The 25503-nt window shown below is 38.0% G+C and overlaps 1 protein-coding gene across 1 annotated transcript in view; it reads left to right on the plus strand.

Moving 5' to 3' along the window:
- NDUFS4 (NADH:ubiquinone oxidoreductase subunit S4) overlaps nucleotides 1-25503 on the plus strand; it is a 48260-nt gene that overhangs the window by 1624 nt on the left and 21133 nt on the right. Inside the window, exon 2 of the mRNA XM_055699443.1 lies at nucleotides 18672-18750. Within this exon, the coding sequence (XP_055555418.1) occupies nucleotides 18672-18750 (79 nt within the window). The remainder of the gene's footprint in view (nucleotides 1-18671; nucleotides 18751-25503) is intronic.

Below are 25503 nucleotides of genomic sequence, written 5' to 3' on the forward strand. Positions count from 1 at the left end.
AGGGTTGGAAATTAACAGCATGGAAATGTGAGGTAGGGGCTCTTAAGTTGGCATTTCTTCCAGGAAATTTATTCTTTGAAATAGTGCCACAGAGGGAGACTGAAGAATTAAGTGTCCCTTAATTTTTTTTTTAATATGAGGGATATTGAAGGTAGTTGCCTGAGGGGCGCTGCAACTTAAGCTTCACATTCTGTAAGAGAGTGGCCTGATGCAGGTTTCTTGGAGAAGAGGGAGGGAAGAGCACTGTGAGTCTCTTTAAAAGTTTTGCACATCTTTGCTATCATTGCATGTTGGAAGAGCAGGAATAAAATTTTTCTTGGAACAGATTTTCAGAGATTTTCAGAGTAAGATAGTTTTGGCAATATGGAGGAATGGTTGAGGCTGTCCTTCAATACATAATTTTAGTAAAGTAATTAATTATCTTCTTCATGAAGTAGGCACTGAAACTTAGATCTTTCCTCTCTTGTCAGTTACTGTTTTATGCAAAAAGTGTTAAGTAGCCTGTGCAGTCTCCGTACTTGGGAGGGAGAATCAAGATGCATAATTAAGAAAAATTCAGGGCTCTAAATTTTGAATTCAGCATGTCTTCCTGCAGTTCATAGACAGGTAATAAAATCAGATAGATGCGCATGGGAGAAAGTGTATCTTTTGCTTCTGTACTTTCCATTGCTTCTTGAAAGCAGCTGTTTGGTTTGTTTTCCTTTTGTGGATACTTTTCTTGCATACCATATAATCCTGCCTTTGTGTTTTACCAGAAAGATAGATGACTCTAGTATAAATTTCAGTGAACAGGTAGATGCCTTAAAGCTTGGCAGTATACCCGTCCCATTTCTAGCTTTTGTATCTTGCATCTAATTTTCTAAAAAGGGGGTAAAGGAACTTCCCTGCCTCACGGAATTTTGAATGGTCTTCTAATACAAACTCTTTAAGCTTATTTTCCAGTTATAATGATCAGCAGCTATCCAAAAGCCTACTTCTTTGAGAAGCCAGTGGTTTGCGGCATGTCTTGCAATTGGGTATAGTGTTTCCTTTCAGAAAAGCATTTTGACAGATACAGTTTGGTACAAGCAGCTGCTTTGTTACAATAAATTCAGACTGTATTTAAAGTTTTCCGAGTAATCTGTGTTTTTGTCAACCTACAGAAAGAATATACTAGTATGCTACATGTCTGTCTTAAAGTAAATATCAGTGTTAGAATCACTAGCAATAGAAGGCAGCGCTGTTCTTAGGAGATGACTGGAGAAGATACTGGAATTGGCAACTGTGACGGCATATGAATGATTCTTCTGTCACTTCAGCAATGTGCTTTTGTTTACACAGATTCAGGGTGAGGTTTGGTCAAGTTTGGTACAACTTGGTTAAATTACAGTTTCATGTTATTTACCTAAATTAGGTTATGAGGGTAACATAGCTTATTGTTTCAGCACTGTAGGATTAAAGTTTTTAAAGGATTAAATGATTCAAGCAGTGTTTTTTGCGTTTATTTTCCATATGAAACTTCTGATAGTTCTCCAGTTTTCAAAATTTCAATTACAGAATAGTATAACTGCCCTCTGATTTTGAAAACAATTCCCAAGATCACTTTCTGGTAGTCACAAGAGAGATGCTGTACTCATTTCCATGAGTTGTATTTGTTTCTTACAGATATGACACCCTCTAATGTTTAAGCACATCAAAATATGCATGTCCAAGCTGCTTGATAATTTGGAAATAGTTACTGGTAACACAATAAGGAAATAAGCATTTAGTCCAGAAAGTTAGAACTGGCAGCGACATTCCTTATATCTTTATGAAGTTCTGTGTGCCTAGTTTAAATCACTGAAGCAGTGGTTACTGAGTCCATCATGATTCTGTCTAGTGGTGAGCCTAGTAGACCATCAGCAGATGGTTTGAGCTGATCCAGAAAGCGGAAGTGCCTCCTTTTCTTGGATCAGTTTTGAAGCTTTTGTGCTCTAAGGTCTGTCAAGGCTTCAGGAGCCTGAAGTTACATTGAATGTGCCCTTTTGAATTTGACCTCTTTAGGATGAAAGTTGTACCACCTTTGTCTGTCTTACCTAATTACTTCAGTTTTTACCTCTTATCTGCAGCCACAGTTTGATTTGGTATAATGTAAGTAATACGGTTATATTTCTTTAAGTCTCATGTGAATTGGATGAAAGCATAGGAGGGACTTTTAAGTGTCGTTCATTGTCTTGGGAAAGATTGCAGTGTCTCCTTGCATTAGAAAATGTGGGTACATGGAGCTGGGAAGAGACTTAAGATGAATCTGTAATGAGCTGGGAATCAGCTGTTTGTTCCAAAACCACTTAGTGTTTCAGAGTCCCTTTATTTCACAAAGTATTGCAGTCAGGGTACAAAGGTACCAATTTCTGTTGCAGAAGGGAGATGTAATACCTGGCCACATAGTCCCTACATACCATGATAATGGCTTGTTCTTCTCGCTTCTCAGTGATAGATGATAATTCTTCAAAATGTATTACCTTCCTCTTGTAACTGTTGTAAGAACTCTGAGCATGACAGGAAGTGTTTTGCTGCTTCATCATAAATGGAAACATGAGGTTATGAAAGCAAAAAGTTACAGGCATTTGTGTAGTAGAAAGCCTGTTATTAATTCATGCTATATGCTCAAGAGAATGAAGAAACCTGGGATGTCATTTAAATCTTGCTCTTCAGTTATGTTCTACATAAGCAAGCGTGCCCCTCAGTAAAAAGAGGGGGAAACCATTTTTGTGGGAAAGGAAAAGACTTACAGAAGATACCTGTTTCATTTTCTGTCTTGCTTTTTCATGAATAACAGAAAAAATGTTTATTAACTTTTCAAAAAAAGGTGTTTTTTTCCCCTCAAGATAATGGGCTTATTGTTTTATTATTTGTTTTGTTGAGGGTTTTTTTCTTTCTTCAGAATAGTGTTGACTTTTTTGTAGCACATTCATACTAAGCCATATGTTAAAATATGGCTTAGTAGACTTCCCAGATCTGGGTAGACCAAAGTGCTACACAAAGACGCACAGAGATGCATCTGGTTAATAGAAGCACTATTTAGCTGGTGTTAGTGCTAGCCAGTGTGACAATTTTGTAAAGTTTGGAGTAAGTAGTGTGTTGCAGCAGTTACATCACTTACTATTTCATCCAGCTGTAATGCATATCTTCTACTTCCTCTCATACACTGTGCAGGATAATGTATGTGTGGTGGTGCCAGGTTCAGATGCATCAGAAGCTTTGGTTTTCGTTATTTAAAGAAAAACAGTTCTGCAGCACTTCATCAAAATTAATTCCAATAGCTAACTGCATCTGCAAACAGTACCTGTAGTAAAATTTCAAGATAAGACCAGGATAAAAAGTTTTTTGAGGTCTTGCCCTTGCTGTATAACTTGTATTTATACGTAGTTTCACTTTGGTTATTCGTAGGGGAAAAAGACCTGTTAAAACATACATTTAACTTGAATTTTACAATTTTATCTTGAATATTGATTTTGTTTTTAATGCATATCAGAGAAAGTACAGTGAATCAGACTACACAATAGTACAACTGAGAACTGAAATGTGGAATAAAGCTCCAGGGAGTTTTTTGGTTGCAAGATTGTGGTGATGTGAGGTTTGGAGCAGACTCAAGGTGAAAGATGTGGAGAGACAAATGGACGTGGCAAGGGGAGAGAAAGATGAAAAACTGCCATTTGTACGCTTAAAGAGCACAAGTTTAAAAACAAGACTCGAGGCAGCAGTGAGTATTCGCTTGATCTTGCAGACAGCCTGAAGCAGTAGTTTCAGAGAAGTAGATGTTCTGTATATCTAAGTGTAGAATTTATTTAAAACCCATTCCCTTTGACTTTGTCCATGCAGTTCAAATAGTGATTGTGTGGATAAGAGAGGGTCTTGCAGCCAAATCTTGCATATTCACAGTGACTGAAAGCATCATCAGTGGTGATTTTTTAGTCACATGTCTTTTGATGATGATCTGGTGTCTGGCTCTTGTGAAGGAAGGCTGTCTTTCCCCATTAGTTTTGCATGCTTTGAGGGAGAGAGAGGAGAAGATTTCTTCAAGTAGAATGACTTTGAGCCCTTTTACAGTACTGTATATAGGATATCAAAGTTGCTAATCCATCACTACTTGCCTCGGTAGTGTAGGGTGTGATGGGACAACAACATACCAGTCATATTCATGGCTGATGTCTTGTCCATGGGTGCCTTTATTAGAAGGTCAGAGTGGCTCTGGTGAACCAGAATGGTGTTTCAGATTTCCACATTTGGCTTCTCTGGCATTATGGGAAGTAGGCTATAGGAGTGGTCCCACTTTCCTTTAAAATGGAAAGAGGAAGCTTTGGAAAGCCCCCATGGAGAAGTGGAGATGTTGGGTGTGATGAAACTTCAGAGCAGTAGGATGTTGCTATCGAAGTGAAGAATACCATCACAGATTGGAGAAATGAAAAAGTGAAAAAATTCCATGTATCATGTAGTTTAGCTTTCTTCTAATTCACAACTTCTAGTGAGCTAAGATCCAGATCATTCTTACTCTTAAAGTTGTATGGAACGCCCATAATGTGCCTTAACATTCAGGTACTTTCAGTATTGGTCTAGGTGAGGAAGAGGTAGAAATATGTAAGAGGGGCAGAAGGGGGGGATAGGGTAGGAGAACCAGAGTTTGAGCATGGGGGCAAGGGAGAGAGGTGTTGTTCTGGAAATGGCTGTTTTTCTGAAGTGGTTGTGGAGAAGTAAGCAGAGCAGGCATTATGACTGCAAAATGTTCCTGATGAGGCTTCTTAAATTGCTGTTCCTTATTGGACATATGCTACGGAGTTACATATTTTAATACATTTCGTTCCTTCACTTTCAGAATTAGAAACCCAAAGGGGAAGCAATGACAGTCTTTTCAGCAATAGAGACAAACAGACAAACGTTTAAGCTGTTTCTGTCTTGAAAGATAACTAGTAAATAAGTGACGTGCTTGCTTCTGCATTAGAACAGCTGAAAGCTCTTCTTACCAGCTCTGTGCAACTAGTCATTGTGGGCTCAGAACTACAGGTCACTTTACCTAAAGTTTGGTGCAGCATTAAAAAAAGGATTATTGCATGTTAGAATAACTTTTCCTGTAAATCTACTGGTCTGAGAACCTAATAATCTTCTCTCTACTTTGAAGATTAGAAGAAGAACGGAGATATGAATAAAACTCCAAATCCCCACCAAAAGAGAAAAAAAAACCCAAACACAAAAGCCTTGGAGGGTAGAGATGAAGCTTGTTGGCACTAGTATCCCAAAGTAGATGGACCTAATACTTTTCTTCAGGGACTAAACAATTTAAATTAGCTTCTGACACTGTGTTTGAAAATGACGCTCACTTGGTTTTCAAAACAAAACCCAAAACTTTTTTAATGGAAATTCATGTTGTTATTTCCTAATACCAAATATCTGGTATCTTGAAGTTTAGCAGAAATGTATCTTAAAGCACCTTTTTGTTTTTTCAAATGAATAAATTGAAAGAAAGATTATGAAATGCCGTATGAATACATGGAGAAGGCAAATTTGAATGCCAGCTGTCAATAGATAGAATTTCAAATCTGTGTTAACAAAATAATAAAATTTGCCTTAGTGGTGGTAGCTTAATATATACTATTTAGCAGATTTAACTCATACTGGGAAAATAATATATTTTGGGTTATAAAAATGACCTTGATGTTGCTTTAATGTAGGTTTGAGCATTACAGCTCAGTTAACCATGTTATTCCATTACACATATGAACTTGATGCAATATTTTTATATGGTTGGAAAAGCCCAGTAGAAAGTTGGAATGGGTTGTATTTCTGACTGATGGGAACGGTCGCTTTCAAAGCTGTTCTGCACAAAAGCAGGCACAATCAAAATGCACGAGTGAGATTCAGAAGTTGTTAAATTCCAAAGCCCAAAGTAACTTGCAAATTTTATACCATCTGCCTCAGTACAGTGCTGCTTTGGCCTTTCACTCACAGCTAGACACAAGCAAAACAGTATCCAATACCTCTGGTTTTGGCAGGAGATAAATGCAAATAAAATCAACAGTAGGAAATTAAACTATTGTATAGCTCTTGGTGTATTAGACCAATGTGATAGGTCTTCTGTGGCACTGTGGGAGATCTTGCCTGTTTTTAAGTGCATATTGATGAATATTGAGGGTGGAAACACCAATTACAGTTAATATGGTTGATACTTTCAGCTTTTATCTGTATTCTCAATTTTGAATGTTGCTTTTGCTGACGTCTTTGTATAATATTCTATGGACAAATCATCTATTTAGTATAGTAATAATTTCTCATCATCACCAACCTTGTGACTGTTTCCGTCAGGTTGTTGTTTTAAAAGGAATCTGAGCTGTAAGCATGCTTGAAAACAGTGTTAGGCATAAGGTAAATTTCTAGAGATACAGGCAATATCGTAGTTCATAGTTACTATGATTTATGCAATTCTCTGTGATGTAGTAAAACAACTGTTCTTAAACTTGCACCTGTTTGGTTCTTTAAAAGTGGACCATGCCTGTTTGCCTTTTTTGTTTGTTTTGTTATCATAAGGCATGACATAAATTTTTTAGTATTTTAAGAAAAGCTAGAAATTAAACATACCCCACCCTTCCAGGCTGCTGTTGATTTTTCTGCTGTTGGCCAAATCATCTGCCATAGATAAAATTGTCTGTTACAAGAGACTGAAATGCTGAGAGGCTTATACAGTTAGCAGGCAAGCTTGAACCTCCTCACAAAGTTTAAAAAACCCTCAAGTTTTTAAAAAACTTTTTATACTCATAGTTTAAGTAAGTTTGTATAATTTATATATTTTATTTATGTACATGTTTTAATTCTCATGACAATGCAGTGGATTTTGGTAAGGTTTTTAAATTCTTTTGTAAGAATTTGATTCTGTGTGTTACAAAGTATACTTCCAAACTGTCTTTTAAGATCACATCTTTTATTGTTTCTAATAAAACTGTTAAGCTAGCAGGAGGCAGGCCAAAAACTTAACATTACCTTCTTTATAATGCATGTTTCTGTATTTCCTAAGAAATGAATGGTGTATGCATGTTTCTGTATTTCCTAAGAAATGAATGGTGTATTTCTGTCTGAGTTTCAAAGTGCAGTTGTTTCCTCCTGACGGTATAACAGTATGTATAGGTACTGTTTTGTTAACAAGCCACTTTCTAGTTGCAGGAATTTCTGTCTCTCTTAATATTCCCTTGACCTGTGACTGATGTTGAGGAAGTAAATTAGCTTCTGACTCAACTAGACAGACTGTAGGCAGCTCCAGAATGTGTGTGGGCAAACAATTCTTACAGCTGCTTATTCCTGGAGTGTTAACATGAAAGATTTCGTAAACAGCTTCTATTCATTATGTTTTAAATAACAGATTTGATGTATTTTATAGGAAATATTTGAAGACCTATCTTTTTTGACTGTATACTTTATATGTAAATACTTCTGATGTCATTTGCTGTCAGTCTACTAAAGTATTGTTGGTGATGCCATTTGTATTAAAGTCCAAGCCAGAATTTTGTTGCAGAGGATAACTGTTTAACTTTCCATCTTTTCTGTATTTTTCAGTAATTTTAAGTAGAGATTTTTCTGGATGTTGTATCTGATGTCAGTAATGTTCAGAAGTACCGTCTTTCATTATAAAACCAGAGATGTATTTTGTGGCTATTTAAAGACCCAAGAATAAACAAGACGCTTACTGCTTTCAGTAAACCCACTGTATTTTAAATGAAGGGAAAAAACAGCAGAGCTCTTCATGCAGTAGCTTTGACTTTTCTGTCATGTATTCAAGGAGTATTTGTATGTGCTGCTTAAGTTATTTGAAGTGAAATTCTGCAGCCGTGATGTTTTGCCATATGTCAGTGTTGATTGTGCCTACTGGAGAAAGAGACAAATAATCCAAATGTTGTTGTCTGAACTGGAATTCAAGAATAAGGTTTGCATTTGAAACACCAGTTTTGCCTTAAGGGTTTATTCCACTTTAGAAAAGAGTGAGCAATAGCAAGGCTAGGAGTCTCCTTTCAGGGAGCTAATAGCTGCTCAGATAGTAAGAATATGAAAAGAGACTAGAAAAAAGAAAGAGTAGTACCAGTGGAGGAGGAGAAGGTCAGCATATAAGGGAACACACAAATAGGGTAAACTGATGAGGTTATTTTTATTCCCCGGGTTGAGTTCTCCAAATATGCTTGTAAGGTGTGTTTATGTTAATAAACAGTGATAAATGGGGAAAAAATGAAGTAGGATAGTGATGGAACAGCAGGGCACTCAGGCTTTATTTTAAAGTGGATGTCATTTAAGTACCTTGGTAGTTTCATTACATTATTTTTCTAATGTACAATAATTTATCCTTCATCAGACTACAGATGCTGATACAGTACCCTCTAGAATAAAGGATTTCCCCCACCCACCCCCAAAACTAGTGCCTTGTAATTGTTAGTTGCACTTGCACGTAGAATAGCACTTAAAAGTTCTGATGTGGTAATATTTTAAGACTTGGAGACACTTGCATATGTTGCTTACATTGCAGCCAACCATTTGTTTTAAGCTAAAGACAGATGTGTATTGTAGAAGCTAATTAATCACACTGGTACTCACAACAAAAAACCTGTGTGTTTAGTATCTTTTTTAAAAAAGAGATAAGTTTTAGAATTGGTCATTATAGAGAGATTACATAAAAATTAAGTCCTGTGCATTTGTTTCAAAGTAATGAGGCTGAAAAACAAGTGTAAATATGTTGCATACACTGGAAACACTCCAATCTCCCTAGAATTTGATGTGGATTTAATGACTAGTGACGAGTCTGGAGCAGCAAAGGCTGGCTGCTCCTGAAGGTAAGTAAGGCAAGCTGGAAGCCAAGCCTGATCCCAGCAGGCACAGTGCCCTCATGACCAGTGCACAGTCTTAGAGCATCTGTACATGAGGACAGCTGGGTGCTGGTTATAGGGGTCCATCAACCGTCCCAGACACAGCAGTCATAAGTGAGGTCCAGGGTCTGTCTGAGGAGTCCTTTCAGGAGCAAAAGAGACATGTTTGGAGACAAGCTGCAACGTGTTTCTGAAGTCCATCCAGGCAACAGGGTCTGAACAGGACTGGAGTCATACTGCAGCTTGGGTGAGGAGTCTAGCCAGGCTGAGAGACAGGAGCCAGAGCCAGGGCTAGAGGCAGATACACTTAATGATGTCGCTTAGGCAAGGGTGGAAGATCCAGAGCTGAGCTTAAATGGAGCTCCAGGGCCACAGGCAGGGGGTGGTCATGGAGGCCCTGGATGAGGCTGGTCAGGGCTGTTAAGACCTGTTAGTGCCTGTAGGGTCCTGATGGCATGGTCTGACAGAGTTTGTGTTCAGACTGTTAATGTTAGCGCAGAAGCTGACTTGAAAAATCAGATTATATTCTTTCTTGTAAGATGCTATCTTCTCTGCATGTAACTCAGTAGGCAAAGATCTATTGAGATACCATGGGGGTTGTTCCACTCAGAGGTGTGTGAAAAGGAAGTTGGAAATATGCCAACAAAGGAATGATGTGGATAGGCAGAAGAATTAACAAATGGGCTGTGGTGTGATTAAGGTGTGTGATACAAAGGAGAGTAGCCAAGGTACCTGATAACTGTGGAACGGCAACAGTTCAAAAAGGAGTTGAGGACAAAAGCTTAATGTTGGGAAGGAAATTGAAGAGTAAAATGGCTGAGACAAGTGTTTAAAGGCCAGGTTGGGTGGGGCTCTGAGGAACCTGGACTAGTGGAAGGTGTCCCTGCCCATGGCAGGGGGATTGGGACTAGATGATCTTTGAGGTCCCTTCCAACCCAAACCATTCTGTGATTCTATGAAAGCTGACAAAGCAAAGGTGGCATAAAATCGTACACAGTAATATTAGCTATATTATCCCATTCTTATCTAGAACAGCTGCTGAGAGCATGCGGTTCTGGAAGTGACCGGCTTCTGTATGTTGCATTCCATTTGTGAGGGATTTGCCTGCCTCTTAAGTGGCTTTTACAAAGTACTACAAACACAAATCAGTAGATTGGTCTTAAATACATTTTTTCATAGCTGCCCAACACCTGAGGCTTACTAGCCAAATAGCTTCATGGACTTTTTTTAACCATTATAAACCAAGATGTAGTTTTCCAGTATCACTTTATAGGATTGTTTTTTGTACCATGGTTTAGTTCAGTAGTTTAAGTTCAGTTGTTTGAGGGCATTAAATATATGTAAGAAAGAAGTTGCCTTTGTTTATATGCCATGTTTTACAGACATTGCTATTACTTTAGGTAATTAGAATAAGTATTACTTAAGCCTACAACTGCAGTCAGATAGAAAGGCTAAATAAAGAGGAAAGGATGAGGCTGAAACACAGGACCATACTATGCCATAAACCAGTTTGCAAACACAGAGGAATCTTTACTAATTTTTTTTTGCTTAATGTTACATGATTCAAAGGCTCTTGTTCAAAATGCATAAACTTCCCTAAGACAGAGGTGGGTAGTGGAACATTAGTTTCATTCCTCACAGTTTTGGAATTAAACCCTTTGACTTCTGTTGTTCTTACTATAAAGAGAGCACAGTTTATAGTTACTGTCTAGTTGTATGAATGCCTTAATGTGTGTGTGGGGGGAGAAGTTTGACATTTAGAAAGCACAATCAGAGCAAATATGTCACCTGTTTATTTTGTATTTACTCCCTACATAACTTTTCCCTCTTCCTTTTTAACTTTATTAGGCTTTCTAACCAGATGCATAAAATTCAGTTGATAGTTGATATGGGCTTTGCAGCGTTTCTAGTATTTGCTTTTCAGCTGACGCGCCTGCAAGAGGTTTCCACTGGTTCACAAGGAAACCTGCTGTTCTCGGATTGTGATTTTGAGGCTGATTTCTAAGATTAGATCTTCTCGTTTGGAGAGTAGTGTGTCATGAAATTGCTGATCAGCAACTGTACAGGTGGCAGTAGTTCAGAATTCCTGTCACCTGGCAGCAGTTGGACATCTTATAAATTATGTATTCTACTGCTGTAAAAGTAGTACATCAGATCACCTTTTATTAAAAGTTTTATAATTTTTATGACAAAAGTATTTAAATAATTTTGGGTCATTTTATTCTTAGCATGCTAAGCCCCTTTCACCCGTTTTCAGTCTCTTTGCTGTAATCTGGGGGAGACCACTAGCATACTTTGAATCTCATGCATATGAGGGTCTAGAAGCACTGGTATGACTTTGTTCAGAAGTTTAGTTGCAGGTAAGTGACAGAGTTTGCATCCAAGCACATGCAGAAACAGTCTGCTGTCAGCCTGGGACTTGCAGAGAACTGTTTCAGTATGTGCAGCTTGAACCCAAGCTAGCTCTGTGCTTTTTGCCTGAACTGTTCCTCAGCTGAAGCTATTTTCATCGTGTATATGCTTGTGCCATGCATGTACCCACCTTATTAATGCTGCTACAAGGCACAATGCTAAAAAGCAGAGTGGAGACATTCATATAGCTCTGCGGGAGTAGGTTGAATGGGCCTGTGCTTACTGTATGGCTATTGCAGAGCCTTCTGAAGGGTTGTGCTTGCCTTTGTTGTGTGCGAAATGGTGTCAGCTCAATTAGCTAGCTGGAGAGCAGCTCAGAGGGGGCCTGTTTAAGTTGGGGGCAGTGCAGGCTTGGCACTAAGTCAGAGCTAATCTTCATCTTTGTTGACCATTAGAAAGCCGGTTGAATGCGGGAAACTGATGGTGGGCAAGTCAAGCTGTGTCTTAAGAGAGCTGACACTTGTCCTGGGACTTAACTGGGGTGCCGGGAGCAGCTATACTGCTCTGGTCCTGCAGTAGTTCTGGAAGGACTATGGCTATGTTTGCATAGTGCTGTGGTTCAGTTGATACCTTGGTTGTCTGCAGATACATCAATAACGTTTTCCTATCCATAAGATAATTGAAGTAGAACATAAAATAACTAAAATTTGATTCTTTTCTACTTAAATATTTACTACTTGAAGATATAACTCATTTAATGTTTCTAAAGGCAGTTGAACAGAAAATTTAGCTTTGAAGATGCACACTGAATTACAAGTCACAAGTCAAATGCTTAAAGTTATTTTCATGTTTCAGTACCTTTATATGACCATTGCTTCTTTTAATAATGCACATTTGCCTAACAAAAGCGCAATCAGTTCCTGCCCTGTTTTCCACATACCTGGAATATATATGTATACACATTTTGCATAGAAGCAGTGTTAATAAATTTCTGTTATCAATTTTGATCTTTTTTGCCACTTAATATAGAAATTTCAGTAGTTTAAATTAAATAAATAGGCATTCCTTTCATCCATTCAGAAATGTAATTTACTGTGTTTGTAATTTAACATCATTTTGTAGGCGAAGGAAGAATTACGATGTGTCAATATTGCCTGAGAATGTAACTGTATATTCCTGCAGTTCACACTACAAAATAGAACTACATGGTCTCCACAGGCAGTATTTGGCATTATATTTCATAGTTTGTTTATGTTGGGATGTAATAGGAATAATAAATGTATCCTGGTAAAAATAAAATACCATTGACTCTGTTAGGTCTTTATCACTTTAATTACAACTGTGAATCTAATACCGAGGAACTATTATCCCACTCCACTTAGAGTTCATCTCTCACAAGTTCAACTTTACAAGCTGTCTTTATAAAACACATTATATGGGGGCTGCATTCCGTGATCTGTACTGTATTCAACATCATATAACAGGCAGTCATTAATGTCTGTATTTTACATGGCAGAACATTATACTGATTTGGTTTTAGTCTACTTAATTGCAGCGTGTGGCTCGGTTGGATGCTGTGGAAGTTCTGAGCTGGCAGTGTTTCCATGTTCTTTTTGTTCAGAATTTAATGTCATTATGGTGGCTGTATGCTGTGAAGCTTTTATTATTCCTGATAAATGCCATAATATTAAAAAAGGTTGGTTTTCTAAGAATCTGTTCAAGGTTTTGAATGGTTCATCACGGCTTCTGCTTCTGCGTGTATGTATATCCACACCTACTGGTGCCCTGATCATTCAGTATGAGAACAGTTAAAACAGCATTTAGACTTACTTCTTAATGACTGCCCTCATTCTTCATGAGGCTCGTGAGGTTTTCATCAAGGATTTGCTTCATCTCTGTGTTGTGATCTGATTACCTGTGCTGCGATATCTGATTTTCTTTAACATGTCTCCAACAGTTGACCAAAAGGGGGTGCTAATAGATCAAACAGTCACACGTGTTGCCAAAGGTTAAGAAGCCTATTTTTGTGCAATGGATTAAATCTGAGCTACTGAATTAGGTCAGGTAAATATGAGTGTTTGCATCTCTGTGTTATGTAACACGCTAGTCACATCATTGCTCTTTGTGGACGGCAAATTCGTGCTTTGTAAATATGGCAGCTTCTTGCCTTCCATTAGGCTTGTGGAGGATTCTTCGTGGCATTTCCAGAGGCTCTGTGGCTGGCATTCTCTTCTGTAAGACTTCCATTTATATCGTATAGGGTTAAGCGTAAGTTATTTAGCAGATACTTAAGAAGTTCAAGTTTGTTAATTTTAGAGATTGACTACAGATATCCAAAACTACCAAGATAAACGTTCACATCAAATGCCTTAATATCCTACATCCTGATATCACAAAATACTTTCACTGTTCTTTTTTTTACTGTTTGGTTTCTCCAGTTCAACAGAGCTTGGCTAATGGCATCAACAGAGCTGGGGTCTCTAACATAACAAGGGAAAAGAAGCCATAAATACATCCCCTGCAACAAGGAACCTTGTTATGTCCTTATCCCACAGTGGGATAAGATGGTCGAGAGACCTGATACTGATGTGAATATTGTGGCATAGGACTGGAGAGCTTCCAGCAGCTTCTCAATGGACCCCTCCATTTGTGTAGCAGAGATGAACCCATTTGTGACTTTGCTGGAACAGCATATAATGGTGGGAGCACATGCTTCTTGTGGATGACACATGGTTAGATGATCACAACATTATTTTTTTTCCAGGTTGCCCAATACCTATAGAAATTTTTTAACTCTACAAATTCATATTTTCACTAGTAGTGATCATTAATTCATTCCATGTCATTGAGCTATTGTGAGAGTGTTTTTACAAGTATTTAATAAGAACACCATGTAGTATAGTCTTTGACAGATTTCTGCTCTTGTCTCTCTACACAGTATAGAAGACATCCACATTTACTGTGGACTAAATGTGGCATCTTTACAAGCCATACACCCGGTTCTCTTTGATGAAAGAAAAACTTTTTAGGGACTAGAAGACCTTGTGAAGGGTTGGTTATAATCCAAGAAGCTACAGATTGGATTAGTCACATACATTAATGTAGGATACTGTGGGAAAGTATCAGCAAGATCATGAAGGACATAGGTGACTTTTCAAAATAAACCTTAGTTTTATTTTTGTCTGTGTAAATTTGAAGTATTTTTGATTGAAAAGGCTAACTATTCTAATCAAGCCAGGCTTTTACATTTAAAAGCTTGTTTCTTCATCACTAGGGAGCTCACTATAAGATAGATGTTTGGGCAGATCCACAAAGGAGCTGTGGCCAGCTTGGAGTCTTGTCACACTGTTATTAGATAGTAACTGTGAGGGAAGTTTGTCTGAGATGTGTTTTGAATGGGACATTAATGAGCCTAGAAGGTATCAGGGTTTATTATTGCTAACTATTACACGTAAAACTTTCTGTATAGTTTCTGAACTTTAGGATTCTATCACTGCTATTTATTATTATTTAAAGTATTCTGCGTACAGTAATCTTAAGTCAGAGTTTGAGTGGTCTTGGAACAGGGTAAGAAATGGAACTTCCTGCTTTTAAGGCCTCATGCCAAGATCTTTTTTGACAGGAAAAAAAATAATGCGTAAGAAGTCAAAAAGGCAAAACAGGATAATGTGGACCCATATTGCTTACAAAGAGAAAGGGAGAAAGCAGATTACCTTTCTGGAGGTCAGTAGTAGAAGAAAGGAGGAGAACCTTGTGAGAATGGAACTGTAAACAGTATGTTTTATACTTCTGTAAGTTTATCTGTCACAAAAGCTACCTAAAGGCAAAGGTATTGGGAATTTTGTGAGAATTACTTTACTGTTGAGCACAGAATAAAAGATTTACATTGAATGGTCACTTGAGTGATTTAGATGGCATATTCATTTAATTTGAAGGTAAAAGAAATGTTGTAAAGTTTATACAATTTCTAAGGGGAAACTTGAGTGACGAAATGATACTTGTAGTTGTGGGAATTTGAAAAGGGAGGATTGTGCGTAAGAGATCTGTTTACTGATTATCTTCTCAGTTAAGTGCCTGACATTAGGGACAAACTTGCAGTGAAACCTGTTGAAAATTAAACAAGTGCTCTGGGAATCAAGTAACACTTTCTATTAACTTTGAAATAGTAGTATTTCAGAGTTGCTGGTATTTCTCCAGGTTACTTTCCTATGAGAGATGCAACAAATGGAAATACCAGCAACCTATCACATTTAAAGCAAAACTGGTGTTTTATGTATTTTTACACAGCCAGACCTCCATGGACTTACAGTTCACATTCCTAGTCTAGTCCAAATGTCAGTTTTCAAGCACTTTTCAGATAGGAAATTCTTAAGGAAAGTATGTTCTTTCCAACTCATTGCAATCCAGGGATGGCAGAAGGCTGGGCATTTAAGAAATGTACAAGGCTGCAAATTCCAGTAACAGTTGGGCTTTTTCCAGAATGCTGTAGTCAAGAGAAAGGGCTTTGAGAAATGATGAAGAGGAGCAGAAGTTGACAGGTTAGTAAACTATCTGCCTGCTTTTGTAGAAGAGCTGAAACATCATGGACCAGCTGTAAGGTGTGATGCCTTGCAGTTTATCCCAGCTGACAGAGACATCTTGTGCAAAAAAATCAGCTCCCTCTGCATGCAGTGTAGAGGCATCTAAGAGAGATTCTGCTCACCTTTGATCTGGTGGGATTTTTACCCTGCTCTTCCCTATCAACTGTAATGATATGAAAAACATTTAATTTTTTCTTGCAATTACAGAAATTTCCAAAATGAGCAATCATCTGAGGAAAAACAATTTCAAATGGCGTAATGCTGAGTGGAAATAATTTTGGAAGGGCATGGCGCTTATACTTTGCAAAGCTGATTAATGCTTTTCCAAATCAAAAAATAAACACACACACACACACCAACCCCCCCCCCAAACAACAACACAAAACAGCCAAATGCAAACTGAATTGTGCTAAAATCTGTTCCAAATGTCATACACATTAGAAGAAAATCCGTGATTCTGATTACCCTGTTGCTTAAATCATGGCATATTCAAATGTTTACATAGTCATCAGACCTCTCCACAGAGCAAGGTTCATCGAACTTCTTGTTTCATAGTTTAGATGATTTTCTATCCAGAAAGGACCATTTTGATTGCATAATCCAATGTCCTGTTTTGGCCATATATTAAGAGGTGTACTGAACACTGTATCATGTGATGTTCTAGAATAGCTGCAGAATAATACTTCGATACTAAAATTACTGGAGCGGGGGAGAAACTGATTTTCCTGTAACAATGGTTTTGCCTTGTTTAAGGTTTTAAATTTTGTGGCTTCAGCTGCTTACCACTGGAACTCAAGCATAATGCTCCTGTTCTGATTTAGGATAACTGCTCTGGCGTGTTTTTGAATAAGGACATCTAAGAGCCATTTCTTGTAGCATTTTGCAGTATCTGTCTGTTGTGTTTTTATGATGTATTTTTTTACATGTTCAAATTAAAAAATAACAGCTGTGTTGAACCAAAAGCTCTCTGGGACAGAGATTCTAAGCTAACATGGTAGTTATCATTTTGATGTTTATGAAATTCTTGTGCTCCCTTATGCTTGAAAACTTCCATCTTGTTCTTCAGAATACCCTTCTGGTGGGTTTTGTGATTCTAAACAAGAATAGATGTGTCTGTCCATGTCACGAAGTTGGGTGATATTGTAAACTTTGTACTTTGAATTAGTTTTTCATGATGTGGGGATTTTTTTAAGTTGTTATTGGCGGATGGAAGGTAATTTAGTAGACTGTAATCTGTGTTAGAAGTATGGATTCGAGGAAATCTGCATTTGAAATATTACTGAACTGAACTTCATTCCATTTGCTTAGTTTTGTAAGATTCTTGCGGCTTTCTTCAGTCACTGATTTCAAATTCCTGTCTAGTGTAGGTTTTACCCACTAAAAACTTTACCATGCTAATATTGCCTGAAAATTGAATTCTTATTTAGTTACTGTGTTAAATCCAGTGCAGCTAGATTAATTAAATGATCAAGCTCATATCTTCAAATGCATTCTCACCAGAATCAACAAAAATTAGGGGGGGGGGATTTGAGATCAGAAGACATGGCAGATGCATGTGTTACGGAGACTGTTTCCCCAGTTAGGTCTTCCATGTTTCCATGGTTTAGTATAATGTGGTAGAAGATAATGATTTTTTAAGTCTACAAGTTTTGAATGATTGTGTGCAAGTTATCTGGCCCTGAAACACCTTTCATTTTATTGACTATTTAACAGTTACAGTTTATGTGGGGAAGGGTTAGTTTGGATAGTATTGCAGGTTTTATGGAAGTCTTGGAATTTGGCTTTAAAAGCTGTGTTGTTTTTAAAGGCATCTATGGATGCTTTCCTCAAAAATTAGATAAAAATTACGAATAGGTTAAATTACTAGCAGTATGGTTGTAAGTTCCCATAGGCAAAATCTCAGAGTTCATTTGCATCTGCAAGCATGCCTGGCTTTCCAAAGTAGGTAATCATCTGAAGAACAGTCAAAATGAAAGTGGGCTTCATCCCTGTTACTGTTCTCATGTCTGTATTTTTGCTTTTTTGTGCCTTATTTGTTTAAAATGACCTTAATTTAATGTGGAGCACATTCTTAGCTCAGGGAATTGGGCTTTTTGGCTTGTTTCACTCACTGTTGTATTATTTTGTCAAAAGATGATATATACTCGGAGGGCCCAATCCTGACATTAGTGACAATGCAAATGAAGGGAGATTTTACTTCTTAAATCATTAATGTGGAATTGGATTCTGTGTTTCCATATGTACCTTACAGGTTTAGTAGTTATGCAAGAAGATTAATCATATTTCTTGGAAACAAATAAGCTGACCAATACTGATCTAGTGATGAAGAAAATACTTGTGAGCTTTCCCACTCAAACCCAGAAAATTTTGTTTGAATTCTCAGCTTAGGGTTTGTTTTGGTTTTGTTGGTTTTTTTTTTTTGTTTGTTTGTTTTTTAATTTGTTAATGTTCTGTTGTTAAAGTGTAGAACTGGAGCTTTACCATTACAAATAGATTGAGGATTTTTTTCCTTTGATGCCATCATTTTAAGGATCGGAGTTCCAGAATGCTTGCAGCAGCCTTGTATTTTTCTGTCTGTTCGTGACAAACCAGCTACTGTACATTCATATAGAGTAGTACAGTCCTTGCCACTGGCAGTCTGTCTGTGACAGAGAGCCTGTAGGCTGACATAAAGTGCAGCCTGTTGTGAACTGCTAAGTGGGAGTCTGCCAAAAACTCAGCAGACAGAACTAATTGGGGAGAAAAAGGATTTTTGTGCCCTCATCTCTCCCTCTTCAATTTTTTTTACAAGACGGATATTGTTAAAGTAACTTGTTTATGTAAGATTTGTCTGCCTCTATTTTCTCATTGCATGAATCATTTTTTAACTTCAAGTCTTGCACCGCAGGTCACTGAGCACTTCCACATGGCGGCTGGCACAGGACCAAACTCGAGACACGCAACTCATCACAGTTGATGAAAAATTGGTAAGGGTTTTCTACTGCATACTGCTATGATACAGCCTTCAGGGTTATTTTTGCACAATAGACATTCAGTATGGTATTCTGCGTTCTTCTAGGAAAGCTGTATAAATTGGAACTACAAAGCAACAATGCTTCATACATTTTTAAGAGGAGCATTAGTAAAACGTAACTATGTGAAGGCAATACGGAATTCAAAGTATTAAGCAATATAAAATGATGAATACCTTGTTTATTATTATTATTATATCATGGCCAAGGATCAATATGAACTGTAATTTATAACAGTTTGTTCTTTTTGAAATCTGGATATGTAAGTATACATTATTTGCCAGATTCTTGAAACTATCTTCATTAGGACCCATTTTATTAAAGGAACTGTGCAAAGAAGCAGCATGCAAGATTATTGTTACTATGCACATATACTTTAGCTTTTGAATATGCATGAAGGTTAGATTACAACTAGGAACAAATGCATAACATTCTTCTGCTAATCAGTAGCAGATCAGAAATTTGGCAATCTTTTCTTGTAAGTTCTTCCATAATGTGTGGTCTGTTACTCTAGGTGCAACCTGACACTTATGTTTACATTATTCAATAGTATAATTTTTGTAAGACTTCTGAGGGGGAATGCATCACAGCAGAAGCATGCTTTTCATTGGTTTTCAAATCACTTTTGAATCTTCAGGGGAAAAAAAATATTCCCATCATATATACCAGACAGTTCATATTGTATGTAGTGCCTTGTATTCCTAAAGCTATATTAACTACTTGAGAAATATTTTGAATTTGTATTTATAAATCGAAAATTTGTAATGTCAGCTGTCACAATCTAGTTAACGTTTAACAGGCTATTGGAAAAAAACACACCTACTTTACTCTTTAGGGCTTTTTTTTCTCATGCTTTGTAATGTAGATGTAGCAATAATAACCTACTCACAGGTAAAAAAATACAGTTCTTTACGTAAGCTTTTTTTCTGATTTTAGGAAGTAATAGTATAATTTTAGGTTTAAAAATCAGGGAAAAAAATAATGCTGTATTCTAGTGAATGGGATTGTCTTACTAATCTAGTTGCATAACTTGGGATTCAGGAAATTTCATTTAATGGATAGGGGTTTGTGAGTCACTATGTAAATAAGATTCTCCAAGTCAGTAGACCTACATTTCCCTAAACAAATTACGAATGAGTTTGATTATTGTAGCACTGTTCTTTAACATAAAAAAAAAAATCATCTAAATAGCATTTTTATAATGCCTGAATTTACAGTATCATATTTCCCTATTGTGACCTCAGGTGATGAATACATAGATCTGAAAGAGGCTACAGTGCAAAGAGAAACCCACAAAATAAATACTCTTCTATCTTCTGTTTTGTATTTAAATGTACATTATCCTAAGTTAGGGTTGTACATTACCCTGTCTATCTATGACGGTTTACACTTCCAGTTGAGTTAAAGTGATACTGATTTGAAATACAACTATTCTGTTCTCTTAGTGTTAGTGTAAATGAATTGTAAGTTAAGTGGGTATTTCTGTCATAGACGACACTCGTATCATAGTTGCTGGGGCTGGGGTTTGAGATCTCATAGTAGCAGCTGTTGAGTAATTTTAATTTTGATACATGTAATGTATCTAAATTATTGTTTTATGCTCATTTTTTTTCAAGTATTACATTAAATGTCAGACTGGATAGTATTTTTCTACAGTATGTTGGTGCACATTCTAGATGCGCAAATCTTTTTGTTTTCCAGATTATTGTAGAGCCCTAAATAAAATGATGGGAAATTAGAATAACATTTTAAAATTTTCATTTGTAGGTTTAGTAAGTTTTTGAAGTAGTTTCCATAATGCTGTAAAATTTCCAATAATCTATGTTCTTTTAATGGACAAAAATTTGTATCCCATTAGCAAGGAAAGTCTTCACAAAGGGGTTTGATGTGGTTTTCAACTCTTTTCAGGACTAGGAGAAGTTCTCTGGGCACCTATTAAACCTCATGGAAAAGTAGAGTACTGTATTAACTTATTTTAAGTTGCTGCAATATATTTCCTGATTTAAATAGGATTAATTACAACCCATTAAAACCAATTTAACACATTACATGAATGTTCTGTTTTTCTAATAATGTTGCTCAGCACAATAAAACTATTATTTCCATGCAAGTTGTAACTAAACTGTATTCCAGAGGTTAATATTTAACTTTTAATTAAAAAAAGACCCCTTTGCTTGTGTTACTGCCAGATGTGTGAATCTTATTGTTAGAAATCATTAAGTCCTATTTTGATGGATTTGTTGGCTTTGTCATACTTGGGTTTTTTGGGGTTTGGTTGTTGGTTTTTTTAAAGCCTAACATCACCTTATGCGTGGGTTTTATGTGCGTATCAGAAAGAAGAAGCAAGAACAGGTGGAAAATGGGATATGGTTGTGCTTGTTTGCCTTACTGCTCTTGTAACTTATTTTGAAACTGAACTCTTCTGTGAGCTGGTGTTTGCAAGGCTAGTAGAGTAACACTGTGTTTATTTAGAACTTTTAACTGCGTATTGTGGTTGGGTTAATCTATTTCCAGTGCTTTTGTAGGCCCTGTATTCCTATGTATACATGCATATGCTAGAACTTGATCAACAGGGGTTCCTTTGGATTATCTAGAGCCCCATTTGGTTCTGTAAGTACTAAAATGTTCCTTGTCTTGTGAACACAAATGAAATAGAAGGCAGAGGAGCATCCTGACATTGAATTATTAACCAGTTGTCAGTTATCTTCTTACTGCCACCCAGCATGTGTTGAATACAACAGAAAAATGAGTTCTAATGAAATAGCAAAAGAGACAGTAGTTTAGGCCATGTTGACCTTTTATATTAGGAAAAAGTGGGACTGTTAAATATAAGAGGAGCTAAATGCTCAGCTTGTCTAGAACACATCTGAGAAATGGTACCTATGTCTCAAGTTACTGGCTGTTTTGGGTGAATATCGAATAAAATAACTTTTAGTGAATAGTTAAATCCAAGGAAAATAACAGACAAAATGAACAAAGCTGAACAGAAATAAAGCTCTTGCATCACATTTTGAATCTCTGGCCACCAATTAGGTCATATTCCAAGAGTCTGGACAAATAGTTATGTGAAAAATAGTCTCTCAAGACCCGGCTTGTGTTAGGAAATTTGGGCTATAGAGGACAAAGGCTGTCGGCAGCGAATCTCCCTCAGGTAATGTTCCAAATGATTTAACTGTTTATGCATATGGAATAACATAGCTTCCATCATCATTATAAAAAGCTTCAGTGGTTTTGTCTGAAATGTGGGTTTGAACTGTTTTAAATTGCTATGATTTGATTAAATCGTTTTAAGTAGGGTACATCAATACTGTTTGTTTTAGCTAAAAGTTGTCCAGTTCACAACTGGCTTCCCAGTCAGGGCTGGTGACGCTGCATTGTGGGTATCTAGCCTGGAGTTTCTACAGGCTAGGCATTTTTGTGAAAGTTGCCCCCTAATATTTGCCAATAAAAGGACTTTCGTAGTGGATAAATGATACCGATTTCAAAATTAGAACAACTGCCAGAAAATATCCTTTCCATCTCTGAGGCAGAATATTCCACTGATAATGTATATCCTGTAGTTCAAGAGAAAAAATATTGCAAAGGCAGTTTTAGGGTTTGGTCACTGCGGAGACACTAGAAACGTTGTTCAACTGTGCTAAGGATCAGCTGTTAGTTGCAACCATCTCACAGATGTTTTTACTCTGTATCAGGCCAAGACAAAATAGGATGAGTTGCTACTCAGGACTAAGCATTCAAGAGCAGTGCTATCAAGTGCACTTGAGATGGTACTAAAGTGGTTTTTCCAGCATTATGAGAACATGTAGAAACAGACTCTATTACACACATGACAGGCTAACTAGAGTGATAGTATTGACATTTCAGCACCTGTCTTGAAATTGTTTTATATATACTGTGAATTAACCTTTGTTTCAGTAATGGTTCAGAAGTCTCAGTTCTGAAATTCAGCAGAGGGATCGTTTACTTCTGACTGTAGATGAAATCACATACATAACTCATTAAAAGTAACTTGCATACACCAAACTGGGCACAGAAAATCTGAATTCTTTTTTGAGGAAAAGTTCCCATTTTTTGGATGATGTTCAAGAGGAGCAGTAAAAGCTGTATACTGCAGCAGCCTAGGCCAAAGCAGATTAATAAGTGGACTTAGTGGATGAGGGAAAGGCTGTGGATGTTATTTATCTGCTTGAGTAAAGCCCTTGACAGCATTTCCCACAGCTTTCTCCTCAAGAAACCGGCTGCTCATGGTTGGACAGCTGTACTCTTTCCTGGGTAACAAACTGGCTGCATGGCCACTCCCAGAGACTGGGTTCATGAAGTTACATCCAGCTGGCGGCCAGTCAGAAGTGGTGTTCCCCAGGGCTCAGGGCTAAGCTCATCAGTGATCTGGATGAGAGGATTGAGTGCAACCTCAGTAAGTTTGCAGGTGATGGCAAGCTGGGGGGGAGCGTTGATCTGCTGTAGGGCAGGAGGCTCTGCAGAGGGGTCTGGGCAGGCTGGAGCGATGGGCCCAGGCCAGTTGTGTGAGGTTCAACCAGGCTCAGTGCCGGGTCCTGCCCGTGGGTCACACCAGCCCCCGCAGCGCTGCGGGCTGGGGGCAGGGGGCTGGGAACTGCCTGGGGGGAAAGGGCCTGGGGGGGCTGGTCGGCAGCCGGCTGGGCATGAGCCCCCCGTGTGCCCAGGTGGCCAAGGAGGCCACCAGCACCCTGGCTGGTGCCGGGAACAGCGTGGCCAGCAGGGCCAGGGCAGTGCTGTCCCCCTGCACTGGGCACTGGCGAGGCCGCCCCTCGACTCCTGTGTTCAGCCTCGGGCCCTCACTGCCAGGGGGACGCAGAGGGGCTGCAGCGTGTCCAGAGATGGGCAGGGGGCTGGTGAAGGGTCTGGAGCACAGGTCTTATGAGGAGTGGCTGAGGGAACTGGGGTTGTTTAGCCTGGAAAAGGAAGAGAAAAGGAGGCTTAGGGGGGATTTTATCACTCTCTACAGCTACCTGAAGGAAGGTCGTTGCAAGGTGGGTGTCAGTCTCTTCTCCCAAGTAGGAGGTAATAGGACAAGAGGAAATGGGTTGGTTATTAGGAAAAATTCCTTCCCTGAGAGGGTGGTCAAGCCTTGGAACAGGCTGCCCAGGGAAGTGGTGGAATCAGCATCCCTGGATATATTTAAAAGATGTGTAGATGTGGCATCTGGGGGCATCATTTAATGGTGGGCTTGGCAGTGCTAGGTGAATGACTGGACTTGATCTCAAGGTTTTTTTGCAGCCTAAATGATTCCATGATTCTAGTAACTATTGTGAAATGGATATCAAGAATCTCAGCAGCTTCCTCTTGGCTGTCCAGAGGTAGCAGTTAGTGTCTGTTGTGTTTACTACTGGATAATCCAGGAGTAGCACTGTATTATTAGAATTCTCAGAACATGAACCTCTTCAGCAAAAGAGTTGCAGAAACACTCCAGTCCAGTTTTTCTAGAAGCAAACATCATTTTCATTATTAGCAAACATCACACAATGTTTTCAGTATTGACTCATTGTTCACCATCCAAATCCCAACTTTGGCTAGGCTTAGAAATTAATGAACTTGTATAATCTTTGTTTGATTAGAGAAGTATAAACTTTACTATAATAAACTGTGGTAATACTGCGGCTCAAAATAAAATATACAAACAAGTGAAAAATAGGCTGGAATGACAATACTTCTTGAAATCTCAATCCTGATAGGCTACAGTGCTGTGAAACAAAGGGCATAGCAAATCAAGCTTTAACATAGAACCATAGAATGATTTGGATTAGAAAGGACCTTAAAGATCACCCAGTTCCAACCCCCTGCCATGGACACAGACACCTTCCACCAGACCAGGTTGCTCAAAGCCCCATCCAGCCTGGCCTTGGACACTGCCAGGGATGGGGCATCCACAGCTGCTCTGGGCAGCCTGTGCCCGTGCCTCACCACCCTCATATGCTTTTTAAAGTGTGATCATTGCTAGCAGCATTTCCCAAGAACCGCAAATAGATAATATACTTTGATAACCGGAGTAGTATGCACAACATTACTTGCAAGACAGTGTGACATTGCATTTGAAGATTGTGTATAGGAACTGATCTTGGAACTTGGTGAAGAGAAACACTTGGCAAAGTATGCGTTTATTAAAGACAGGCTTACTAGATTTGCTTTTCTTGAAACTGCTATTCAGCCAAGAATTCTCCAAGCATTACCAGTGTGTTAGATAATAAGGATATACTGGATGTTCTGTGTTGGGTTTTTTTTCCAAAATGCTGTTAACCCCTTGTGGGGTTATTACTTGAGGGTGAGTTCAAGCTGTTCGTAAAGTAACTTAATGGGATAGAAGAATTTAGAATAATCTTTTCTTCATTTAGACCACTCTAGCTGCAATATTTATTCAACTCGTTACCATATAAGATGGTAAGGACAGCATTCCTCTTTAGATGAGGAATGTAACTTTGAAATTTTTGTGTGCTTTATTTGTATGGCTCTATGATAGGCAGTTGTCCTGTTCAAAGGGTACAAGGTTCCACATTCTAGAATTATTTCAGAATTAAAAGCATTATTTCAATAAAAGTGAAATACTCAAAGGAGAACACTATGCAAATGAAAATACATCTGCTTTACTAAAAGTGTATTATTTAAGAGTGGACTTTGTATAGAGTCAAATATTAAATATTAAATACAAATAAATAAAAAACCCCACCTTTACTT

The sequence above is a fragment of the Falco cherrug genome, chromosome Z (assembly GCF_023634085.1).
Source record: "Falco cherrug isolate bFalChe1 chromosome Z, bFalChe1.pri, whole genome shotgun sequence".
Lineage (NCBI taxonomy): Eukaryota > Metazoa > Chordata > Aves > Falconiformes > Falconidae > Falco > Falco cherrug.